This window comes from Leuciscus leuciscus (genome assembly GCF_965113295.1).
Source record: "Leuciscus leuciscus genome assembly, chromosome: 1".
Taxonomy (NCBI): Eukaryota; Metazoa; Chordata; class Actinopteri; order Cypriniformes; family Leuciscidae; genus Leuciscus; species Leuciscus leuciscus.
The window spans coordinates 70229383-70255275 of NC_138725.1; the positions used below are offsets into that span (position 1 = coordinate 70229383).

General features: G+C 38.2%; 2 protein-coding genes across 4 annotated transcripts in view; one reads left to right on the forward strand and one right to left on the reverse strand.

Moving 5' to 3' along the window:
- tecpr1b (tectonin beta-propeller repeat containing 1b) overlaps positions 1-23077 on the forward strand; it is a 33802-nt gene extending 10725 nt beyond the window's left edge. For both annotated transcript variants that reach the window (XM_082185141.1, XM_082185142.1), the window contains 19 exons: positions 81-178; positions 462-563; positions 3676-3806; positions 4005-4444; positions 5888-5958; positions 6061-6216; positions 7718-7867; positions 9095-9252; positions 11512-11639; positions 14688-14766; positions 14838-14934; positions 15060-15139; positions 15229-15285; positions 16551-16725; positions 17199-17334; positions 18045-18137; positions 18603-18709; positions 20513-20632; positions 21571-23077. In XM_082185141.1, coding sequence (XP_082041267.1) covers positions 81-178; positions 462-563; positions 3676-3806; positions 4005-4444; positions 5888-5958; positions 6061-6216; positions 7718-7867; positions 9095-9252; positions 11512-11639; positions 14688-14766; positions 14838-14934; positions 15060-15139; positions 15229-15285; positions 16551-16725; positions 17199-17334; positions 18045-18137; positions 18603-18709; positions 20513-20632; positions 21571-21690 — 2498 coding nt within the window. In that variant the 3' untranslated portion in view covers positions 21691-23077. The remainder of the gene's footprint in view (positions 1-80; positions 179-461; positions 564-3675; positions 3807-4004; positions 4445-5887; positions 5959-6060; positions 6217-7717; positions 7868-9094; positions 9253-11511; positions 11640-14687; positions 14767-14837; positions 14935-15059; positions 15140-15228; positions 15286-16550; positions 16726-17198; positions 17335-18044; positions 18138-18602; positions 18710-20512; positions 20633-21570) is intronic.
- The window catches only part of lmtk2 (lemur tyrosine kinase 2), a 34818-nt gene continuing 31279 nt past the window's right edge, over positions 22355-25893 (reverse strand). For both annotated transcript variants that reach the window (XM_082184904.1, XM_082184905.1), the window contains exons 12-14: positions 25687-25819; positions 24809-25063; positions 22355-24715 (exon numbers count right to left, since the gene is read on the reverse strand). In XM_082184904.1, coding sequence (XP_082041030.1) covers positions 24687-24715; positions 24809-25063; positions 25687-25819 — 417 coding nt within the window. In that variant the 3' untranslated portion in view covers positions 22355-24686. The remainder of the gene's footprint in view (positions 24716-24808; positions 25064-25686; positions 25820-25893) is intronic.

Below are 25893 nucleotides of genomic sequence, written 5' to 3' on the forward strand. Positions count from 1 at the left end.
GTGTACTTCTTTTACACAAGGGTATGTCGAGCATCTGTGTTGAAGTCTAATCTTCAACGGAGAGGTTTGCATGTTTTCAGGCTCATCGTGGGATCTAGTTGAGTCTCCAAGTCAGAAAGGAGCCGTTCATGTTGCAGTGGGCGTCGGTGTCGTTTGGGCCGTTACTAAGGACAACAAAGTAAGACGATATTTAATGCTCTGTACACTGCTTCGCCTTGACATTAATATTACGGCTATGGGTTTTGCACATTCATTTAGTGCTATTAATTTAAAGGATTACTGTAAGAAATTAAAAAAATTCTGTAATTGTGCAACTTCACTGTCCATTTTCATCTAAAAATGGAGTAAAAATGGCCAAGATGATACCTGGATGCCTCGTCATGTGACAGTGTAGCATATTACTGAAATGTTTATTGTTGCATAAAGAGTTCAGTGTGTGTGTGTGTATGTGTGTGTGAAAGGTCTGGTTCAGGAGGGGTGTGAATTCCCACAATCCCACTGGCTCAGGCTGGATCAGCATTGGTGGAGAGATGGTGATGCTCAGCGTGGGGCCCAGTGACCAGGTGAGATGAGTGGAGTATCATATTATACTGCCATACTGTCTAACAATAAACACACTCGCTGTAGAGCAGTTTTCTGCCAGGTGGTCCGTATACTGTAACATGTAAACATGTAAACTGACATCATGTAAAGGGGCCTTTCAATTTTGTCTTTGACATTGGGGGGCCTTAAAGTCCCCCTGTGGTGAAAATCAAGCTTTTAATGTTGTTTATATGTCTATGTGGTGTTTTTAATATGCTTTAAGACAAAACATGTGCAAATTCATAAGTCGACACCATTGCTGAGTATTTTCTCCTTAAAACTGCAGTGAACCAAAGACAGTCTCAAAAACACGGTTTGAAATCGCTGGTGTTTCTGACGTCACAAACTACCTTGTAACCAATCAGATCAACGTGTGATCGTCAACCAGTGGATCTCTGAGCTGGTGTGAGTGAGTGGAGGCGGGGCTCATTTGCATATTCATAGAACCGCGTATACTAAATGAGGCAAAGGTGTGGTTACATTCAAGCCATTTTAAGACATGAAGAATTTTTTTCAAGGAAAAAAAACGTTTAAATATGTCATTTTGGTGATCAAAGATGAGTTTTAAGGGATACAATTATTGCCAAATATATACAGGGGGACTTTAAGGCTGTGTTCACACTTGGCTTGTTTGGTTCGATTTAAAAACGAACCCTGACGATTGCTCTGTTAAGGCTCCGATATACTCACTGTGAAGTCCTTTTTCGTTCTTCGTTTTGGGATAAACTCTGGTGATGTTTGACTGATATAAGATTGCAACACGGACCAAAGACAACCAAACGAACCAAAAACAGGATGTGATGTCACTGTCCACCAGGTGAAAATCAAAAGTCATATCACTTAGAAAAGTAATCTCAGCAAGCCACATCATGATTTGAGGTATCATCTTATCTGTAGTGCAAAAGGTGCAGGGCAAGATAAGTTTAATAGTTAGGGTTCTGGGTTTGTTCAAATCATTTGCCGTTAGATTCAGCGATAATATTAGTGATCTTTTCCTTTGCAAACTTCACTAACAAGCGATGAATCAATCTGGGTAGAGTTCATTGCACTCACACCATGCTTTAATCACTGTTGCTGATATCATATTTCATCTGGTGATATTGTAATAATCATTTTCTCCTGTGTGGACAACTCTAAGGGTCCCAGTACTTGCCCTTGGGGGACGCCCATCTGCTGTGGGCCGGGAGGAGGGGGGGCAGACAGCTCTGATTACACTCCTGTTCTCACATGAAGCTTCGAGGATTAACCATCATTAGATCCTCTGACCAATATGTGCACACAGCACAAAAGCCCGACTGTATTCACTGTCCATGTTTATACGCACAAACACCCATCGTCCAATCAGCTTCTCCAGCTCACACTGGCTCCTCCTTCCTGCCAGGACAGGAATGTAAGGTCTGGTGGAGTTGGGTGTCCGTGGGTGTTGATTACTAGAGCCACTGAGTCTCAGTGTGGAGTTTGCAAGCGATGCAAACCTTCTCTCTGCATCTCTCTCTCTCTCTCTCTCTCTGTAACTTGACCCTTAGACCGCCTGGCTCAGCCCAGCCATATATATACACCTCCAATTCTTTCACCCGCGCACAGCCATATGGGAGCGTCTAATTTGAGTTTGGCCGCACTCCGCCATTCCATACTTCACATTTCATTACTAACCGCTTGGACCGTGTGTTCAGCTCAGATGCGACGCTCATATTTTGAACCTGTTCCTCAATTTGACTTAATCAGAAACATTGTCCTGTCTATGAGAGCTATGTCAGCACATAAAAAGAAAAGATTAGAAGATTGTCTCATAACATGATGATTTTCTGATGCCAACTTCATTATAATGCAGTTGATTTTATTATATCGTGTATTATTGAGGTGGGTCGATCAAGCATTCTGCGATCGTATATTTATAATAACCATAATATTCAGTTGTCAGACCCGCTCCGAACTTCCAATGTAAACACGGCCATTCAAAAGCTTTGTGTGAATCTAAGCGTGTGAATCAGTGTGAAGTTACTAAAATAGAGGCTTTTAAGGAAACTTTTAACGTTTAGAGGATACATGAGAAATCACTCAAACGGAGTGATTTTGTCCCAAATGTTTTGATATCTCAGATTGAAGAAGATATGTAAAAGACACAGAAAAGAGACTGCTGTTGATGTGATGTGATGCATATATACAGTACTGGCCAAAAGTTTGGACACATTACTGTTTTTAATGTTTTTGAAAGAAGTTTCTTCTGCTCATCAAGCCTGCATTTATTTGATCAAAAATACAGAAAAAAATGTAATATTGTGATTTATTATTACAATTTAAAATAATTGGTTTTCAATTTATTATACTTTAAATTATCATTTATTTCTGTGATGCAAAGCTGAATTTTCAGGATCATTACTCCAGTCTATCACATGATCCTTTAGAAATCATTCTAATATTCTGATTTATTATGAGTGTTGGACACAGTTCTGCTGCCTAATATATTTGATGAATAAAAGGTTAAAAAGAACTGCATTTATTCAAAATAAAAAAATATTTTCTAATAATATAAATCTTCTTTACTATCACTTTTTATCAATTTAACACATCCTTGCTGAATAAAAGTATTGATTTATTTCAAAAAAAAAGAAAAAACAAATGACTGACCAGTAGCATAGTGTATATTGTTGTTACAAAATATATCTATTTTTAAAACATTTGCTTCTTTCTTTTTTTTTTACTTTTTATTCATCAAAGTATCTTAAAAAAGTATCACAGGTTATGAAAAAATATTAAGCAGCAGAACTGTTTCCAACTTTGATAATGAATCATCATATTAGAATGATTTCTAAAGGATCATGTGATAGACTGGAGTAATGATCCTGAAAATTCAGCTTTGCATCACAGAAATAAATGATAATTTAAAGTATAATAAATTGAAAACCAAATATTTTAAATTGTAATAATATATCACAATATATAAAAAAAAAAATCTGTATTTTTGATCAAATAAATGCAGGCTTGATGAGCAGAAGAAACTTCTTTCAAAAACATTAAAAATAGTAATGTGTCCAAACATTTGGCCTGTACTGTATATAATCTATATTTTATGTGTGTTTTTCTGTGACGCAGGTTTGGGGTGTTGGCAGCGATGACCGGACCGTGTATTTTCGTCATGGCTTGACAGACACAGAGGTCACCGGAAGGTCATGGGTCGCAGTGTCGGCCCAGCTTGAAAGCAGCAAAAGTATAAATCATTCCAGGTAGTGGAAAAACACTGTACAGAACAGTGATTCCCGACATGGCCTATTTAAATAGGATCCAGAGGTTTCGGTGTGTATGAAGGGTAACTTGAGCTTTATTGATGGGGCTCTAGTCCAGCAGGATCCTTATGTTTCACGTCCATCCAGCAGATGGTGCTGTGCCTGTCAGTGCTCTGAATGGCTCTGTGTCTTTCCCAGTGTCCGTGTGCAAGGTGATGCCGGTGTGTTCGGTGGTGATGTCACCGCTCCTTCCCAGGGATCCGTTCTGGGCTGTGATGACACGGACATCCCGAAGCCACGTGTTCCCAAGATCACGAGTGACAGCTTTATCTCTGCGCTGGTGTCGGATCGCTCTGCTCCACTACTCGACCCAACAGTGCCTCCCAATGTACCTGAGGGAGACCAGGTGACCGGCCAAGAGTCCGGTTCCCCTGTCCCGACCCCGACCCCGACACCATGGAGCAATGTAGACCTGGAGGAGATGAAGGCCTCGGTTCCCAGGAGCTCAGTGGCCACGTATCCCATCGAGCTCCAGCACAACACGGTAGAGCAGGAGGACACGCCGCCCTGGGCCTGGGTAACCGGTGGAGGATGTGACATCCATTCCAGATCACATGTCGACTGGTTTTACACCTCAGGTGCAACCCAGTTAAAGGGATAGTTCATCATTTACTCACCCTCATGTCATTCCCAACACTTTACTTGAAGCCTCTATGTATAATGCATTATAGGTACTGATGTTGGCCAGCGCGTTATAGCTTCTCATAAATAATTGTAACCAAAGTTCAAATGCATTTTAATATTTGCAGAATTCTTGTTACTTTTGAAATTGGTTGTTTTAATGCATTACACTTGCGATTCATGAGATCATACAATGCATCACATGGCATAATTAATACTTTTATAATGCGTTGTATATATATAAAGGCTTTAAGTAAAGTGTAACCGGTTTGTCAGAATGTGCAAATGTCTGAATTGACCGAGGCTGCCAAGATTAAAGACAACTTAAAAGTATCATAAAAGCAGTTTATTCAACACATACACTATATTCAGTTTCACAATGGCATATATTCAAGAATGCCACATCAAAACGTGTGACATTAATGATGCCATCTTAATGGTTCTCATGCGTCTTATAATCGATCATGTGCCACATTTGAATATGAACATGAAATAGACATGAGAGATAAGGAATTTGACATTCGATTTGAATGGCTTAATTTTATATTCATAATGTTTTGGGGATAAAGGCCATTGCAGAAATGGTTAGTAATGGCCTTGACTAGTAAAAAATCATCACACTGCACAACATTCACGGTCAAAATTGGTTGAACATTTAAGATCTGTTTTTAATTCTGAGCTTACCAGGGACAATGCACATCCCCATTAAAATTTTATGAAAGAAATGATTTTATTCAGCATTAGTGTCAGCCCAGATTCGGGCTACATCTGGCACGCGTTTGTACCAGATAGGGGCCGCCGGATCTGGGCCGACACTATGTTGCTGTCTGGGAATGCATCAGACTGATCAAAAGTGGTAGTAAAGATTTATAATGTTACAAAAGCTTTCTATTTCAAAGAAATGTTTTTTTTATATATATATTTTATTTTTTTACTTTCTATTCATCAAAGAATCCTGAAAAAAAAATTATCCTGGTTTCCACAGAAATATTGCTGCTTTCAACATTTATAATAAGCATCAAATCATCATATCAGAATGATTTCTGAAGGATCATGTGACACTGAAGACTGGAGTAATGATGCTGAAAATTCAGCTTTGATCACAGGAATAAATGACATTTGAAAATACATTACAATAGAAAACTTTATTTTTTATTTTTTTATAATATTTCACAATATTACTGTTTTTTAAGTATTTTTGATCAAACAAATGCATCTTTGTTGAGCATAAGAGACGTCTTCCAAAACATTAAATAATCTTTTGAACGGTAGTGTAAGTGTAAACAGGGTGAATGATGTCACTCCCTCAATTATATATCAAAAAAAAATTTAAATAAAAGAAATTGGCAGGGAGGTTTGGTGATATAAAAGCAAATCTCTACTGTGTTTGATTCTCTCAGATCCGCTCTCTCCAGCCATCACCCCTGCCCTCGGTGCTCCACACACAGAACCAGGAGCCGCCGTGGAGAAGGTACTGCACTGTGAGCGGCACATGAGAGACAAAGTCAATGGTGGATCTCAAATCATGCTCCCTGTGTGTGTGTGTGTGTGTGTGTGTGTGTGTGTGTGTCAGTCCGTGCGTGTGACGACAGGTCGTATGTGTTGGTGGAGGGACTGGCCTCCTCATGAGTGGGAGGATGTCAGCGTGACACTGGAGCAGGTCACCGGTGCCGGAGCTCAGACAGGAGACATACTTTACCTCTATTACACTCAACACCTGGAGAAGAAGGTAACACACCTTGCCCTTGTCCCCTTATTATTACTACAAAGTGCACTTTTTTAAAGTCTGCCTCTGGTGCTCATCGCATGTCTATATTTTAGTTTGATAAAGTTTTTGGTAACACTTTATTTCGATAGTCCAATTTATACATTCTACTAACTATAAGTAACTTTGCAACTACATGTCAACTAACTGGCATTAGAGTATTAGTAGACTGTATGCTAACACTTTATTTTGATGCTCCCCCAACAGATATTCTGCTGACTGTAAGTAACTTGGCAACTACAAGTCAACTTATTCTCCTAACCCGAACCCTAACACCTAACCATAACCTAACAGTCTACTAATACTCTAATGAGAGTTAGTTGACATGTAGTTGCAAAGTTACTTATAGTTAGTAGAATGTCTAAAGTGGACTCGAAATAAAGTGGAACCATGTTTTTTTATTTAATATTTTGTATTTTTAGGGGATTTTATGGTACTACATTATATTTACATTGTATTTAAAATCCATTTATTCACTTTTCGAGCATAGACCTGAAAATTACATTTCCAACTTAAACTGTCATAAATCTTGAATGCTTTAGAGCACAGACTTGAGTTTGATCACTTTTTAAAAACGACACTTGGCAAATTATTGCTGGAGTGAAAAAGGTTTTTAAAAAATGTACGTTTATTGATATTAAAAATGCACAAAAATACTATTAAAATTTTTTATATAAAATATATATTTTCAATAACACATTTTACTCTAAAGCTGCAAGAAAATCAAAGCCATAAATCTAAACAAGTTGTTTACCAAATTTGAGCTTGATATCTCAAAAAATTTGCTTTCAGTCAGATTTAGTTAGGCCGCAGTACCAAACGTCTCCACTAGATGAAATTCGTCTCCCATTCATTTCCAATGCCGTCATTTTTTACTGCGAGGAGCACAAGTGTGACTATTTTTTTTCAGGACCATTTAACCTTTTCAAATAATATCCATAAATTTTTTTTGTGTGTTTACATGGCAAGTGGCAAAACCTTTAGCAAGTTTTGTACCATTCCGATCATGTACATTTTTTTTTTTTAAGTAAACGTAAAATATTTCAGTCAAAAATGACAGAAGAGCACCAGAGAGTAAAGTGTGTAAACAAATGTGTCACAAATGTGTACTCACTTAAAGTGCACTAAAGTGGCTTTTATTTCATTCATTTTATCTGCAAGTATTATTATTATTATTATTAATTTTTTTTTAATTTTTTTTTTTCAATGAAACATTAAAGATTTGAAGTACACTACAATTCAGTAAAGTTAAATGCACTTCTTTTTCACATGGGTGTGTAGTATATCAACAGACACATGTTGACTACATTTTTAAAAGAAGAGTTCAAAAGCAAAATTTTATTATGACAGTTTGTGGACTCTTTCAGTGAATGTCATTACAAATGAAGATCACAATTTTGTTTGTGTTGTTGAAGATATGAGACTGTAATTTAATCCCATGATTGTCCTGATGTGTGTGTGTCAGTATCTGTATGCTGTGATAAAGGAGGTGACGGCCCTGGTGCCCGTGTTGAGGGACTCTCTGTACACTGTGGCGGTGTACACAGCAGAGAGGACCAGGCAGAGAAGCCCCATCTTACTGGCAACTCCGTCGCAACAAGACTTCAGTACCTGGGTAAAAAGCCCTTATGATCAGCACATTTGGATAAGAAAGGATCTCTATGACATAAAACACACACAGGGTCCAAAATGCATACAATCTTACCAGCCATGATCCTGTATTTGCATAATCTTCTTTAAAGTGCCCCATTATGCTATTTTAAAGGTTCATAATTTTGTTTTGGAGGTTTTCTACAATAGGTTTACATGCAGGGTCAAAAAACACATTATAAGAGACATTGCAGCATCACAGAGTCTGAAATGGTTTGATAAAGGATTCAGTCTCTCTAAACCTCTCCTTCCTGAGAGCCTCCTCTGTTGTGATTGGTCAGATGACCCAGTCTGTTGTGATTGGTCTACTCTGCTCTGATTGGTCAGGTGACCCAGTCTGTTGTGATTGGTCTACTCTGCTCTGATTGGTCAGGTGACCCAGTCTGTTGTGATTGGTCTACTCTGCTCTGATTGGTCAGATGACCAAGTCTGTTGTGATTGGTCTACTCTGCTCTGATTGGTCAGGTGACCCAGTCTGTTGTGATTGGTCTACTCTGCTCTGATTGGGCAGGTGACCCTCCGAGACTGTGTTATGATCTATGACGGTATTATTTTTATTGTGAGAATTAGGCTTATCATTATTGCTGATCACTGTTGATATGCTATATTTTTACTATTAAACTCTTATGACTAACATGTCTTCTAATATATTCAATTGTTGCGTATACCGAGCTGCAGTGGACACATTTGTAAACGACTTTACTTGGACCCATTATTAAAACAGCTCGTCTCTTTAATACCGCGTGGTACAGTGTGTGTCCATTACTATATCTGAATTTCAGCTCTGGATCTTCTTCAGCAGTTGATACACAGTGATACGAACAGTAAAAATGGCGTTTGTTTTTCCTTATCAATTTGAGCGCGGGTCCTCAACCTTTGGAAGTACATAAAAATGGATTTTCTTTGGCAGTGCAGAAAAAAGCGTCTTCTCGACATCACAAACCAATCTCTTCTAGGCCTCAGCTACAACTACAGTTGTTTGAGAGTCGAAGTAAACGTCTTGCAGACCTTTTTCATTCACACACCGCTATATTACACACTGCATGACATGTTGCATCCAAAAAAGCATAATAGCCACACTTTAACAACGAATACGTTCTTCTCATGTAGAACATATATATTTGAAATATATTTGCACAAAGAAAATGAGATTTCAAGAGTAACAGCGTGTTTTTGTGTGTGATCTTTGCAGCTGTCTCTGTTGAACAAGTCGTGTTGTGAGTCCAGGGGTCTTGGAGACCATCCATCCAAACAGGCGCTGTGGGCTGTGACATGTAAAGGTGATGTCATGGTGCATGAGCCGTCACCCAGCCTGGAGGCCCCGGCGCAGTACTTGCCCTGCGATCACATGTAAGAACCTCCCCATCTGTCTGTCTATATCTCTGTTCTAAACCTAGTTAACTGCTTCAGTGTCTGCTGTCTTCTACATCGACAGCACCTTCACATGCCACTCAAGCAAAGCACACAGGAGACTCGACTCACAGTTGATTTCTATAGAGTTTGGCATTAGCATGTTGCTAAGCTAACAACACAATATTCTAGAAAGCTTGTAGTATACACAAATATTGGGCACAATAGTTCATTTTAAAGTAGATTGAACTAGGTTTTTATGAATAAATGTACGACTTTTCTATACACTCCGCCTGCCATCTCCTTTCAACGCACTGCATTGTGGGATTACGTGCAATCCTGTCTTTCAGTTTGGCCATAGGTGTCTTATAAGCAGTTTTGGGGAAGCTACTTTGAATCTAGCTAAGCTAAAAAAATTTAAACAAGTAATTCACTAAACTACAAGTAACTAAAAAAATAGTATTTTTCTTTTTTTTAAATGATTCAAGAGGGCAATGCATTTTTATGAAACTATAAGATTATATAATTCATAACTTAATCAGAGCAATATTTCTCTGGTTCTGTGGGGTTTTGAATGAATACATATGTATGAGGGTGACAACTATGAACTTGATCTTATACATTTACACTTAAGATAACTAAAAAGAGAGTCAAAAACGTAGTGATGAACAGAAGCAATTAACTATATTAAATATAGTACAAATATTCGATTAAAAGACACAATATTGCACACGGGTTTCTGTGAAGAGACTTGAATCAGTGCATTGTTTCTAAACGTATATTGACATGAATCTATTCAATGAAACAAATCAAACTCTACATAATGAAAGAGGACAACTTAGCATGCTTGACTAAAACTGTGTGCAATACAGTATGACAATAAAAACAGCAATGTACGGCACATGTAGCATTTGGTCATTAAAACCATTATTTTATTTTAATTATACTTCAAGTTTTTATTTAAGGGATACTCCAATATTTTTGGAAATAGGCTCATTTTACAACTCCCTCAGAGTTAAACAGTTGAGTTTTACCGTTTTCGAACCCATTCAGCCGATCTCCGGGTCTGGGGGTACCACTTTTAGCATAGCTTAGCATAGATCATTGAATCGGACAGGACCATTAGCATCTCTCTCAAAAAAATGACCAAAGAGTTTCGATATTTTGCGTAATGATATGACGCAGCGCCTGAAAATAGTCCCCAGCTCGGTAACTTCCAACGTGACCGGGACTAAGTTTGTCTAACCTATTAGACCTATTTTCAGGCGCTGCGTCATATCATTACGCCTGCTGGACTCATGGTACGGCAGCAAAGTTTCTTGATTATTACGCAGGAATGAGAGTATAGTTCCTAGCCATATCAGCCTAGAAGATCGCAACTTTACATTTTCCGTCGGTCTTAGTACACGATGTAACTACAGAAGAGTCAAGTTTTAAATAGGAAAAATATCAAAACTCTTTGGTCATTTTTTTGAGAGAGATGCTAATGGTCTTGTCCGAGTCAATGATCTATGCTAAGCTATGCTAAAAGTGGTACCGCCAGACCCGGAGATCGGCTGAATGGATTCGAAAACGGTAAAACTCAACTGTTTAACTCTGGGGGAGTTGTAAAATGAGCCTATTTCCAAAAAAAGTGGAGTATCCCTTTAAGTAAAGTAAAATGACGTTGAAGCATATTTTCCAAGTATACTTTATGTAGTAAGTACACTAATATCAGTGCACTCGGAGTCTACTATTTCAACAGTTCTTGGGACTAAATTAACCCCTTTGAGTTTAGAAATATTTTTAAGTTTAAGCATACTTGTAGTGCAATAGTTTACATATAAGTTGGGTTTTTTTGCATTGCAACTATAAAAGTGAACTTATAGGTATGCTGCTATTTTACTTGCTATATCCCAGCTAATGAAAATACGTTCCAAGAACATTTCGCTAATAATCAGATTGATTTATGAAATTAGTGAAATTAATGAGTTTTCAAATGTTTTAAAACCTTTTTTCTTGGTTCTGTGAACATTCCATTTCATCCAAATTTGCAAACAGTAAATAGTCAGTTCCTCCCAAACACGCCTAAATTGCCGTCCAGATAGGCAGCTCACTAGGTTTTGATAAGTTTCATAATTTCATAATTTAAGCTTGCATGTCACCCAACTGTTTGATTTGGTTTGGTGTGTGTGAATGTGTGTCTGTCATTGTAATGTGTGTGTGTTGCTGGGCTTGGCATGCTTCATGTGTCTGTCCGCGTACCTGCTATGGGCTCAGGTTCTGGCGGCAGGTTCCTGCTCATCTGCTGTGTGTGGAGTCTAGCAGTCTGGGTGTGGTGTGGGGCATCGGTCACGATCACACAGCCTGGGTCTACACAGGGGCCGGCAGGGAACCATCGGCTCCGGGTAAACATGCACCCTAACCCTAACCCTGCATGCGGCTAACCCTGTCTCTTTCACTAACCTACATCCAGTTCTGATGTCCAGCCAGACAGCAACATAGGCCCCATTTACACGGCATGGTTCAAGTGACCCAAATCCGTTTTTTTCCTCTCATGTGGCACAGATCGGATATGACCGGCGAATGTGTAATCAGGAAAAAAGCACATGGATTCCGATATTCTCAGATCGGCTTCAGGCCTCACTCATATGTGGAAATAAATCTGATATGAATCGGATACTTGCATTTGCGTCTGCCATGTAAGCAGACAAATCGGATATTCCCCAGTAAATGCGAGTCGTATGTCATTAAAAAAGGGGCGTCAACTCAGGTGGACACCAACTGCGATCACATGACTTATTAATGGCGCGATGGAGGACGAATAAGGCTCAACACAATTGAGTAATGTGTAGGTTGCATGTCTTTTGAGCCTTTGGGGTGAAGAGACAGTGCAGGCAAAAATAGACAATAGTGCGGAAAGCAAAACACTGGATAATCATTTTGTCTGCGTCTGCATCCATTGCATATCGCGCTGTTTTACTTCCTTTTCCGGGTCAGAACGTCTACATTGGGTTGTTTCGGCAGTGTATACTGTAAATGCAAATATCGGATAAGGGTCGCTTTTAAAAGATGATGTGAGCAGGTCGTCAAAAAAATCGCAAATCGGCAAATCGGAATTGGGCATCAAGACCTGCGGTGTAAATGCAGCCATAGTGTCGGCCCAGATCCGGCCCAAATCTGGTACATGTGGATTCATCGCGTGCCAGATGTGGGCCAGATCTGAGCCGACACTGTTGCTCTCTGGGCAGCAAACAAATACATGTTCTAAGAATGTCTTGCTAACGTTTCCATTAAGTTATATGAATGTTATTTTTTGAATGTCCTCTGAACGTTTAAAACTTTCTTGTTTATGTGAACGTAAAGATAACATTCCATTTTGCAAAGATTTTCAGAATGTTTCGGAATGTTCAGAGTATATTCAAAAGTAACGTCCAACGAAAGTTAGATGAACGTCCAACTAAAACGCTTCAAGAAAAAAACATTCCATGAACAATATATAATAATGTTTTTGTGCTAACTTGGATAACTTTTTGCCAGAACATTGTAAGAACGTTAGCCAACATTCAGAGAACGTTGTCCCTGTTATCTGGGTGAGCATATGCTGTGTTTTGGATGCTGGTGTGCTGATGTTCCCATGAGGTTTCACCAGCAAATCTCTCTTGGTCAACCGGCTTAACTAGAAAGACACAGTTTTGCCGGAGCACCAGTTAGACCAGTACCGAACCAGTATAAACCAGCCTGGACCAGGATGTAGTTCTTGCTGGTCTAAGCTGAACCTTGCATCAGGATGGGATATTCAGAATATACTAGGGGTGTAACGATACCCTTGTGTCACGATTCAATACATATCACGATACTTAACTCACAATACGATATTTTTTCGATACTCCAAGACATATGATAAAAGGTTAACAAAAAAATTACTTTTGAATAAAATGCTAAATTTGGGTTTACATTGTGGGTGTAAATGAATAGGCTTGGACTTGGTGCTGGAAACCCAATGCACAGGACAATAGTGACCAAAAATATTCATTTTCAATATTCATTTTCAATATTCAGAATTATTTTAGACGGATATGCTTGCACTCTGTCACTGACTAGATATTTAAAATAATGTAGGCCACTTTTTACTGGTAACATAAGACATTTGGCATCATCAGGACCCATATGGACAAAATTTCTCCCCCATTGCATTATTATACATTATATTCAACATTATAGTAGTTTAATGTCGTACAGGCTCTAAAACTCTGTAAACTTGAATTTTTCTCACACAGTGATTATTTTGGATGAACTATCCACAATACATATTGTTGCATTTTTGTATTGCGATATATGTGACACTATATATTGTTACACCCCTGCTATATACAGCACAGTATGTTAGAATTACATTCAAAACATAGTCACTGAACCTTCCCAAATCATTGTGTCCTCATTCCCTAATTACTCGTATTGCACTGGAGAACTTCTCTCAGAAAAGTTCCTCCTAATTCACAACTCTTGCATACACGCATCAGTTTGTACAGAGACGGGACATGGTGGTGGAAAAAAATATGAGATGGGAGAAGACGAAAAATAAGTAAATGTGTTGCGTTCCCCTGAGAAACTTTGTGTTCGCTCGCAAAACTTTTTGCATTCCCTCTTTTCATTAGTTTCTCATGGGAATGCAAAACATTTGCGAGAGAATGCAAAAATATATATATCCGTAAATTTGTTCTTAACCTTATTCTAATGTTAAAGAATTGGCAATTTTCTAGTTGAGCAACCATATGACTGAGGTTAGTAATCTACATAATACACGCCCAAACAATCTCCATATAAGGGCTACAGCCTTTCATTACTAAAACTATTAAATTATGGAATTATTTTGGTAATTGAAATAACGCTGCAATAAAATAAAAATAGCTATTTTAAAGGGACAACTTAAACTTAAAACTTACCTAACAAACGTAGAAATTTTGCCCAGTAAAATGATCAAAACAATTTATTAAACAAAACAACAAAAAAACGAATAAAAATGACAAAAGCACATAAAATTAACAATACTTAAAATTTAAATGTAATTATAAAAATAAAAGCTAAATTCAAAATATTAATAAATAGTATATAAATAATACGAAAACAGCACTGTTTCAATTAAGAAATACTGTAACAGTATTATATACTGTATATATGTATAATTACAATAAAATGTTACGTTTATGTTTATATTACCTACATTTTCCGTAAATGTAGAATAAATTGCGATTATTTTTTTAATTAATTTTTTTTTAAGGAAAACACTATTATGAGTGTTTTCATAAAAATTCATGGAATTTGAGGTGAACGTGAACCAGTGTTTTCTTAATATTTTCCCAATTGTACTTTCATTTCAGTCTAGATCAGCATGTCAAGTGTTCATATGAAAGAACAGTTGCGTCTGCCTGATGTTTGAATCTGTCGGATTTCAGGAAATGAAGTAAGCGATGTGAGGAGCATGTGCATCTACGAGAACCAGCGCTGGAACCCGATGACGGGATACACAGACAAGTGAGTGTGGTGCAACGGAGCTGATGTGTGTGTGTTTAAAGCAAACGCTCAGTGTGTGCTCTCCTCCTCAGGGGTCTTCCCACAGATCGCTACATGTGGAGCGACTCGTCAGGTCTGAGAGAGTGCACTAAAGACAACACCAGCACTCCCTCACCTCAGTGGACATGGGTACAAAACCACAGCCTTCTGCTTCCTGTAGCATTTACAGTGCAGTGCACGTGACGTGTCTTTGCAATATTATTTAGATTGGATAGTTATCGTCTGTGAATGATTTCTACGTCTCGTGCTCACAGGTCTCTGATTGGGCCGTAGACTACAGTGTCCCAGGAGGGACAGATAAAGAGGGCTGGCAGTACGCTGCAGATTTCCATGTGTATGTTGATTTTTGGACATATTAATGAACGGAAGTTAGACATTTTTATTTCAAACTAATATATTATATGTTTTTTTATGTACATACAGGACCTTTCACGGTTATAAGACAATAAAGGATTTTGTGCGGCGCAGAAGGTGGGCTCGGTGAGTTCACATTTTTGCTGATTTTCAACATTTTGATACATGCATTTACATTAAAATTTTTTGCAACATTTTATTTCTGTTTCTTTCTAATGTTAGGCAAAAAAAAAAATTCAACCACAAACTCGCACAGTGTTGTATGGAAGCCCATTTCTGCCACACAAGAAAAAAAAAATACTGCTTTTGAAAAACATAATTATGACATAAAAAGTCGAAATTATGACATACTAAATCATTATGAGATAAAGTCAAAATTATGACACAAAAGTCAAAATTATGACAAAAATCCGAAATTGTGACAAAAAAATCCGAAATTGACATTCTAAGTCATTATGAGATAAAAAGTCAAAATTATGACATAAAAATCTGAAATTGACTTATTGTCACTATGACATGAAGTCAAAATTATGGGAAAAAGTCGAAACTATGATATACTAGGTCAGAATTATAATTTCAAAGTCAAAATTATATGACATTAAAAAGTCAAAATTAAGACAAAAAGTCAAAGTTATGACATAAAACATCCAAAATTATGATATAGTTAGTCATTATGAGATAAAAAGTCACAATGATGACTAGAATTTCCAAATTATTACATGCTAGGTCGGAATTATAACTTTATAGTCAAAATTATATGACATTTAAAAAGTCAAAATTATGACATACCAAGTTGAATTATAACTTAAAGAGTCATAATCATTACATTAAAATGTCAAAATTGTGGCAAAAATTCTGACTGTTATAATTATAAAGTCATGATTGTAAAATATAAAGTGAAATTATGACAAAAATTCTAAATTCTTACTTCAAATATCAAAATTATGACAGCCATAATTATATTAAGTCGAAATTATAACAAAAATTCTAAATGATGAATTAGACATAATTACATCAAAAAGTCAATACGATGACACTAAGACATAATTATGAGATCAAAAATTGAAATGATGTTAAAAGTATAATTATGAGTCATATTTTTGACTTTTTAATCTCAAGTAACTTGTCATAATTTCGACTTTGCATCTAATTTATGACATAATTATGACTTTTTATTTCATAATAATGACTTGGTATGTGATCATTTCTGCTTTTTATGTGATCATTTTGACTTTGTATGTCATCGTTTTGACTTTGAATGTCATAATTTTGAGTTTTTATCTCATAATTATGACTATTTATGTTATTCTGGTTCACCAGAGCATGATTTGTGTTGTAGTGTATCAGACTTGTGCTGTGTTATAAGAAAGGAGAGTTGTTGTCTGTCACAGGAGGTGTGAGATCAGCCTCACGGGCCCCTGGCAGAAGGTTCCCCCGATCCCTCTGAGTGACGTCACCGTCCTGCCGTGTGTGGCTCAGAGCGGCCTGGAGCAGATTCCTGTGTGGGCCATCAGTGAGAAGGGGGATGTGCTGTGCCGTCTGGGAGTCACTGCAGAGAACCCGGCTGTGAGCACCAAACACACACACACACAAAACACTTCACCAACATTTCATTTCATTTGAAACGGTGACCTCAAGAAACATCAGGCCCAAAGTAATCCCCAAATCCCCAATGGCGCAAGTCCCAGTAAAGTAAAGCCTGGTTGTATCAGTCAGTTTTAGTGTGCCTTGTAAATATTTAACTGAGCATACACACAGTATGAAGAGAATGCATATATCTGCTATAGTATACTACAGTAGACATGATTATAAAGTTATTAGACACAAAACTCTCATCTCAACCCAGACAGCAACGTAGTGTCGGCCCAGATCCGGCCCACATCTGGATTCAACAAGTGCCAGATGTGGGCCGGATCTGTGCCGAAACTATGTTGCTGTCTGGGAGTTTATTACATCAGTATTCAGAGAGTGAATATGGCTCTGTCTGTTCTCATGTTGAGTTGTAGTGTCCTCTAACCTCTGACTCTGTCTCGGCACAGGGCGACTCCTGGCTCCACGTGGGGACAGACCAGCCCTTCAAGTCCATCTGTATAGGAGGAGGACACCAGGTGTGGGCCATCGCCAGGGACGGGGCCGTCTTCTACCGGGGCTCTGTGTCCGCGCTCAATCCAGCTGGTGAGAAGAAGCAGCCCAATCCCCATTTCAACCGGGAAATGATGATTGACATCCGACAATACGTCAAATACTCTCCAATTTCAACAACTCGTGATGAATGTGATACTGTGTGCTTTGAAATCAGACCTGTTACATTTTGAAAAAGTACTTTTTTAAGTTGTGGTTACAAGTTAAGACATGATTGACTAAAAAACAAAAATCAATCAAAAAATTGTTTTGAAAATGCTGAACGTGTATAAATAGGAATATGAAAGGTAGCAGGATTGATAGTTTACATTGAAAATATGAATATATTATTAGTAGATTTTTTGCTCATATTTTAGGACTATAAAATAAAGAATAACTAACAGTAACAAATATTAGAAATTGGGTTTTTTCAACTTTTAAGTATGAAAACCTATTCTAGAAGAAAACAAAAACAAGACTTTTGGGGAAAAAAAAGGCATAATAGGTCCTCTGAAAAATGGCTGAACTACGTATTTTGAGCACTTCTTGCGTTGTTTTTTGCTTCTTCACGATGATTCGCTTAATTTAGTCCTAATGTGTAAGTCGCTTTGGACAAAAGCGTCTGCTAAATGTAAATGTAATGTCCCCTATAATAGTGCTTAATACTGTTTTTTAAGTTACTGTATTCTTGTTATTTTCAGAAAAATGCCAACTTTAACAGAATTAAACTGTTGTGTTAAATGACTCATGTTTTGATTTCTCAGGCGAGTGCTGGTACCACATCCCGTCTCCCCCGAGGCAGATCCTCAAACAGGTGTCTGTGGGCAGGACCTCCGTTTATGCTGTGGATGAGAACAGTGAGACACTTGTTTCCACTCACTTCTTTTGTTATTTGATTCAATCAAGCTGTATGTGCTCTGAATAACTCTATCTTCATTATATGAGTGTGTCAATTCAATGAATGGTTTGGAATACCTGGATGATCAGCTACATTTGTCAAAATGTGAAGTATGCAAACAGAGCACAGCTCCTTTTCCAATGTGATGCATGAATATCAGCCGTAAACATCAGTCTTAACTTCCTAGATTTGATTTGTCTGCCAAAGGACATTTTTACCCAAATTAGGATGAAGAGTAACCTTTATTTTCCAAGGAACTAGAAGACACTGCAGTACATGATGACGTCAATGCAGGATTGTTATGTGAAATGTCTATCGTTGCATACTTGCAAATACTAAACAGAAAAATCTGTTGGAAACATTGTACCCCGCATATAAAGCAGTTATCTCTCCAGTCGAGTCTGAGCTCAGTCTGTTTGTGCAGGTAATCTGTGGTACAGACAGGGTTTGACACCCAGCTATCCTCAGGGTTCAGCATGGGAGCTCATCTCCAGTAACGTGTGCAAGGTGTCTGTTGGACCACTGGACCAGGTTTGTAACCTTTTACTTGTAATTTTGATGTGTTGACTAACATATTAAAGCACACACAATGCTTCACTGACATTTACAGAAATATTACGCATATAATCTGAGAGCACAGAATCTCTGGATTCAGGCAAAAAAGCAGAAACAAGCAACAAAAAAAAGCATTGCTTATGCACGTTGTGATTTTCTCAGCTTTTTGTTCAAAATGTTGCTTTTTTTTTATGAAACGCCCACATTCAAGTGTTGATTAAAAAAAAGAAAGCATGAAGCTACAATAAAGTGTTTTTTGTTGTTGTTGTAGTTCAAAAGTAGAGGGTCTGTTCTTTTATTCATATTCACACAATATTCTGGGAGCCATGAAAGTTTTGTTAAAAATATAAAAAAAGCTGTTGGTGGCTAGCAGGGAAAGAGTTAATAATCTTTGGCCTGGCTTAAATCCTACCTATCAGGGGCCTAATTTATAAACGTTGCGTACACACAAAAGAAGGTGTACGCCGCTCTCTATGCAATAATTGGTATTTATACCAAACTTGACGGGAAAATTTGACGTCCTTCACGCAAACTCTGACCCAGGCGTATGCACAAAAACGGGTGAAATGAGAAATGGCGACACCGTCGGCAGATGGAAGAAACACGTGAAAGTGTGTGAAACTGTAGACCGTTGTGTAAAAGAAATGGCAAGTCTTACAATTAACAGCCTACACGAACACCCGTTTGATCGATCTGCAGTGTAAAACAAACAAAATCAAACGAAGATTACATCAGAAATGCAAATTAACACATATTTGCAAAAAGAAAAGTGAAATATGTTCTGCAATAATATTGGCATGTTATGCAATTCATCCTCATAACACATCTGTAGCTTGTCAGATGCAATCAAATGGATGGTAATAAAATGCCATGATGCCTTCACAATGCGTAATGACGCACAATGGCTGATCTTGCACTCTTAGAAGATGTGGCAAATGGAAGGAAAAAAACCCACGCTTTTTTGCATCGACTTTGATGTCCGACCATTTTTTTTTTTTCGGCCACGGTCCGAGGTTGTGAGGCTGCAGCATTAACGGCGTCTGCAACCTTTTGCCACTCAAGTGCCTTTTTGGCATTAGTAATGCCCACACTGTGCCCTCCAAACAACATTTTACTCCTCTTTTCCACCTCGCCAACGATAATTTCTACTTCACATTGAGTGAAGTTACGTTTCTTGGTTTTCCTCTGTTTGCAAAAATTTCGCAATCGATGAATATTAACTTGTGGGCGTTTCACGGACTATTTATGGGCAACTATGGGCGTGACACGAAGCAACAAAAGCTGCGCTACATTTAGAATTGATTGTGATTTATTAAGGGAAAACTGCGTAGGATGTGCGTGCGCACGGTTTTATAAATCAGAATATTTCTGTGCGTACGCACGTCCTATGTTTCATCCGTACGCCACTTCTGACGCAAATACCACGCAAAGTTTTATAAATTAGGCCCCGCATCACTACCACTTCATGTGTGTAAATGAAAAGTTACCTGACCTAACAAAAGTATGGTGTTCCACAAGGCTCTGTCTTGGGCCCTTTGTTGTTCTCCTTGTATATGCTGCACATCTCTGTATGTGGGAGTTATTGTTTCCCTTTTCCACTGTTACTTTACGCTGCCTTCTCTTATTATAGACCTAACCTTTCCTCCATCTACACTTCCTGAGGTTTACCAACTCCCATCATGCCCAGATCCACCCCTAAAATCCTAAATATAAAATAACAACTTGACTGGTTTGATGGTTGTGAAACTGGAAAGTGGTTGTGATGTTTTATCTGTCCAGGTTTGGATAATTGCTGATAAAGTGGCAGGTTATCCATTAGAAAGCTCAGGAACTGTGTGCCACAGACTGGGAGTGAAGCCCATGCAGCCGAAAGGCCTGAGCTGGGACTTTGGTATCGGGGTGAGTCTTTCCATAACTGTTCACATTAAAGGGGTGGTTGATTATGATTTCACTTTTCTAACTTTAGTTAGTGTGTAATGTTGCTGTTTGAGCATAAACAACATCTGCAAAGTTACAACGCTCAAAGCAAAGGAAGATATTTGCTTTTAAAGAAATCATTTTTTAACGACTACAACAAACGGCTGGTAGGGACTACACGACATTCCTCCCGGGTTAGTGACATCACCAACCCTAAAATTTACATAAACCCTGCCCCCGGGAACAGCCAGTCCATGTTAAGAAGAGGAAGAGTTGTTGTAGTCGAGCACATTTGTGAGTCTGCTCAAGCTGTCGCATCCGTCTTTTCACATGCAATACAGTACGTAACACAAATGCAATAGCATGTCACTCTGTAGGCATCTTACAACAGTTACATAAATTCATCAACTAACCATTCAGAAACGTCTTGTTGAATTCTTCTTGTTGTCACTTCTTCTTGAGTCTCTCCATCATTGTCCGACTCCAGTTTAAACATAAAAGACAGAACAGTTTCTGACATTATAGTGTGTGTCTGCTTGAGGTAATCAGAGCTGCTAACACACGAGCTATAGAAGCTCCGCAATTGGTGCCGGGAGCATCAGCTCATTTGCATTTAAAGGGACACACACGAAACAACGCGTTTTTACTGACCCTCAAAAAGGGACAATTTTATCATGCTGTAAAAAAGTATCTGTGGGGTATTTTGAGCTAAAACTTTACATACACACTCTGGGGACAACATAAGACTTATTTTACATATTGTAAAAAGGGGCATTATATCATGACCCCTTTAAGTCTAATGCCGAATTGTGCCTTCCTCCGAAAGCCTCCAATTTAAAAATTCTGTATAATTTCTGCAAAAGGTCTAATGTAGACCTAGTGTCAACAGATCTTAACACTGAGAGTAATTTCTTCAACAGGGCGGCTGGGACCACCTGTCTGTGAGAGGGAACTCTTTAGAGGCTCAGCGTGTGGCACTGCGCAGTCCAATGCCCAGCCGGACTCCGAGTCAGGTGAACGGGAATGCTGTGAGCTGCTAGTCATTTTGCTCACCCAACACCACCACCATCATCATCATCATGCTTGACTGCACGTCCCAGCTTGCTGTTCTTGACACCCTTCCTGTCTCTACCCAGTGCCCTTCCAACCAAATGTGACTTTTTCTTCTTCTTTTGATTCCACTTGCCTGAATAACAAACTTTGACTTCTGTGAAAACAAGCTTCTGGGTGTGACTGAACTTCTTTTGATTTCTGTACATGTATGATTTGAATCACCTGACTCAATTGACTGTTCTCAATTTGTTTTGCGCATGCCACATTTTCTCGTTGCCGTATGTGTTTCTATAATCGGTAGAAGCCCATTTTGTGTTATTGGTTTGATTATATTATTTGAAAATAATATAAATAGTCCATTTAAGTAGACAATACTGTATATGTGGACAACTTCCCCTACTGTGGTCCTCCTTTGGACATGCTTCTTTCTTTTTTTTTCAATAAAGATCTGTTAAAAAGCACCAGCTTGTTTTTCTTTGTGAAAAAGAAATGTCTGCACCACTAGCATCACCAAACAAAAGTTCAAAAATAATAAAAAAACTGATTTTCTAAATCCTACCCCATCTGATCTTGGTCTGACACACTTTCCCCAAACTCGCACCATTGCTTGAACCTGTGAATAAAAGCATGACAAAGAAATGATACAAGACAGAAGTTCATTTTCATTTAATTCCATAATAAACAGAGCAATTCATTATAAACCATTCCTTCAATGACACTAGGCATGATCATCGTCATCAATATGAAGTAAAAATATCACCATTTTTTTTAAAATGTACAAGTTACAAGGACATGATGACCTGCATTTCCCCATTTATTTCATCGTTAATTTGTCTTTTTCGATCACTTCTCACCTGTGGCGTCACATTTTAGCATTAAATTACAAAATCAGTCCTCATACCTATTCCTAACATCATACCCAATTTACAGACAAAATTAAACATTTATATACAGAAGAACAATTCAACATTAAGTTTCACTTTAAAGATGTGCAAGATTAAGCAAAGTATACTGTAGAATAAAACCAAACAATTTCCTTTCGTAAAATTTCAATTTGAACTGAAAATCGAGTGCTGGTAATACAGTTATTCAACAGGGTCTAAAACATAGAGATTACTGTACTGAATTACAAGGGGAAGTAGAAGCTATGAACCCGATTATTCCAGCAATAACCTTTACAAATAATCAGGCTCCCAATTTATGCAAGACAATCTTGAGCATGTCATACCAAAATCAACGTTCTTCCAGATTGAACCATGTGGAACGTTCTTTCCTCTGATTGTGTAGTTTTCACCTTGATTTGATACAAGGTAATATACATTACAAGGCTATATACATTAGTCGATCGGGTTCTTTGTCAACTCAAAAGGAAAAGCATTCAGAGCAGCAAGATTGGCAAATATAAAGGATTCATATGACCTATGACTTTCAGGTCCAATGAATAATACATGCAACAAAAGAGGAAAAACGAAATAAATTTCCAATCCCTTGAGTGTTTACAAGCTGCTCTTTAAAGTTAACACAGGGAATCAGAAATGTAAGGAGGTTCTTTTGTGTTTCCATTGAACAGTATTCCTAACTCAATGCTACAAGCAGCCATCACCTGGAAGTCCTGCTAGTTGCTAGCTATTCTTCTCTGCACCACCAGTGCTTTCAGAATTACTCACTGACTCGTAGATCAATCCACCGCCAACTTGTTGGTGAATCGCACAAAAAAATGTCTGGGTCACATTTCAATCCAAAATCTAGAGAAAAAAATAATATATTTTGCAAAATATCTATTAATATCGCTCAAATCAGTAAAACAAACCTACCATTATGATACAAACACTTTACAATTTAAATATAATATCATTACTTATTTTCACATCACAGTAATGAGAGTTGGCGGGGGTTTGGTGGGGGGGGTGCTCAATTCATGAAAATATTTTCACAATGAAAAAGTCTTACTGATCCCAAAAATAGGCTTCATTTTCTCGGGGAAATATACGTGTCTTTCTTTTGATTTTGAGGTGAAATATGACCTTGATATGTTCTAGATGGGTGAGAATCCCCATGGTACTGAATAATAAAACTTGCACAACATTCAGAAAGGATGAAGACACAGGAGGAGAAGGGGCTGTGAGGCACTGCGACGGCCCATTCAATATACAATCCCACAACGCTTCAACAAAAGCCCTGATATGCAGCACTCCTTAAGAATTCCTCATGAATAGACCACAATGACAAAGACTTCTCACTACTTTAAGACTTATTAGCGTCTCATGTCCGAAACCGCTCAGCTGCTCATATCCTGACTTTTACATCTTTAAATACAAAAAATGTCACTGAAACTATGCAAGTTGTTGCTTGGGTGAAAGTGGTGCGGTTGTCATGAATGATGAACGGTCAAAACACTGTACAAAAATATCTATGGAGACCCATACTGCTTCTAATGGACATCTAATCCGATACACAATCATATAAATAAGCATGTCACACTAGATTTCACATTTAAAAAAAAGAAAAATTAAAATCCAGTGTGTTAAAATAAAAGGCAAGTATTGTACGGTTTCAATTGCACAACAGAGTTTGAGTCGATTGGCTCATTAGTGTTTAAGAGGGAGTCCTCTGGTTAAACGATAAATTTCAGCTTCATCCTTCTGAAGTAAAATGTGGACACTAAAAACTAATGCATATGAGCAAAAAAAAAAAAAGAAAAGAAAAGAAAAAAAAGTGAGGCAGGACACTTGGGAAGCGCGTGAAAGTTTCTAAAGCATATGTGAAGCAAAGGTTCTTCCAAATTGCACTGATGAAAAACATTGCAAATCATATCTCATTTGCAGAATACAGGAAGTCATCACAGGATGCCGCCTGCTCAGTTTCTGCAATCCCCTTCATAACCTCAAATAAATACCAAATGCTGCCTGAGAAGCAATCAAAGCCTTCAAAGCAAATATATCCGTCACATTTCTCCAACATTTACACGTGTCCAAAAGATTGGTTAATCTTTCTCTCCATCTTCACCACTTCCTGAGAAAGAAAACGAGAAACAGGATTCAGAAGTTAAGATTCTACAGGTCCCACCCTTGTTTGTTAATGAGTGGATGTCTGTGTTCAACTTACCCCCTTGTTCAATGTCGGAGTCTGTGAGGTGGGTGAGGGAGAAGCTAGCGATGCTGGCTGGGGAGATGGAGAAGCGCGTGTAGTTGGAGGGACTGTTCCAGCTCTGCTCCAAGGTGCGGTTCGCAGGGGGTGGTGACAAATACTTAGAAGCTGCCGAGGTCCCACTGGACCTACTGACAGAATGATCACTGGCTGCTTTTGAAAGAAAATTGGGCTCTGGAGATGGGAAGTCATCATCCCACTCAAATGCGCCACCTGTGAATCAAATCCAAAGGTTTAAAGTCTTGGTATTCAATTTGAGGATCACAATGACTCTTTGATGACATGATTAAACAATTTAATTCACAGAGACACCAACATTTTTGGGGAAATTTGGTTTCTGATTGGCCTGAGTACCATTGGTTTAATGGGTTCACAGTTCAAATGTAGACCAGTGCTTGCCAACCCTGGTCATGGAGTATCCGCCACACAGCATACTTTGAATGCCTTCTTAATCAAACACACCTGACTGAACTCATTGGCTCATTAATAGCGACTCCCATCCTGCATCCCAAAGTGCACACTATCCATCATAAACAGTATGTGAAATAAGAATAAGTGTTTCCCAAAGAATAGTGTGTTGAAAAGGTTATGCCAAATGTAACCGGGTGGTCTATTATATTTGGTAGATTTTTGCAGTGTGTACTTTTTCCTCTTAAAAAGAGTACATTACATTTAGGCCATAGTATAAGAGGAGGAATTGGGGGACAACAAGAGACCTAAAATGGGTGTGTCAGATAATGATAAGATCCCAAAAAGTGCACTGTTAGGGGGGTCCAGGACCACGGTTGGGAAACACAGATGACCGTAAAGAAAAAAAAAATAACATTAGTCATTACCTTCTTCATCTGTGGAGCTCTCAGAGTTGGTAAATCTATTAAAGTAGCTGGAGGAGGACACTGGACTGTTGAAATCAGACAATTGACTACTGGGGTCAAGAGTATGCTCACCAAGCTCCTTTGTTGGGGTTTCCTATTTGGTTGAAAAACAGGGAATCAGGCATAGAAAAAGCCTCTCTTAAAAAAAATAATCGAGTTGTATTTAAA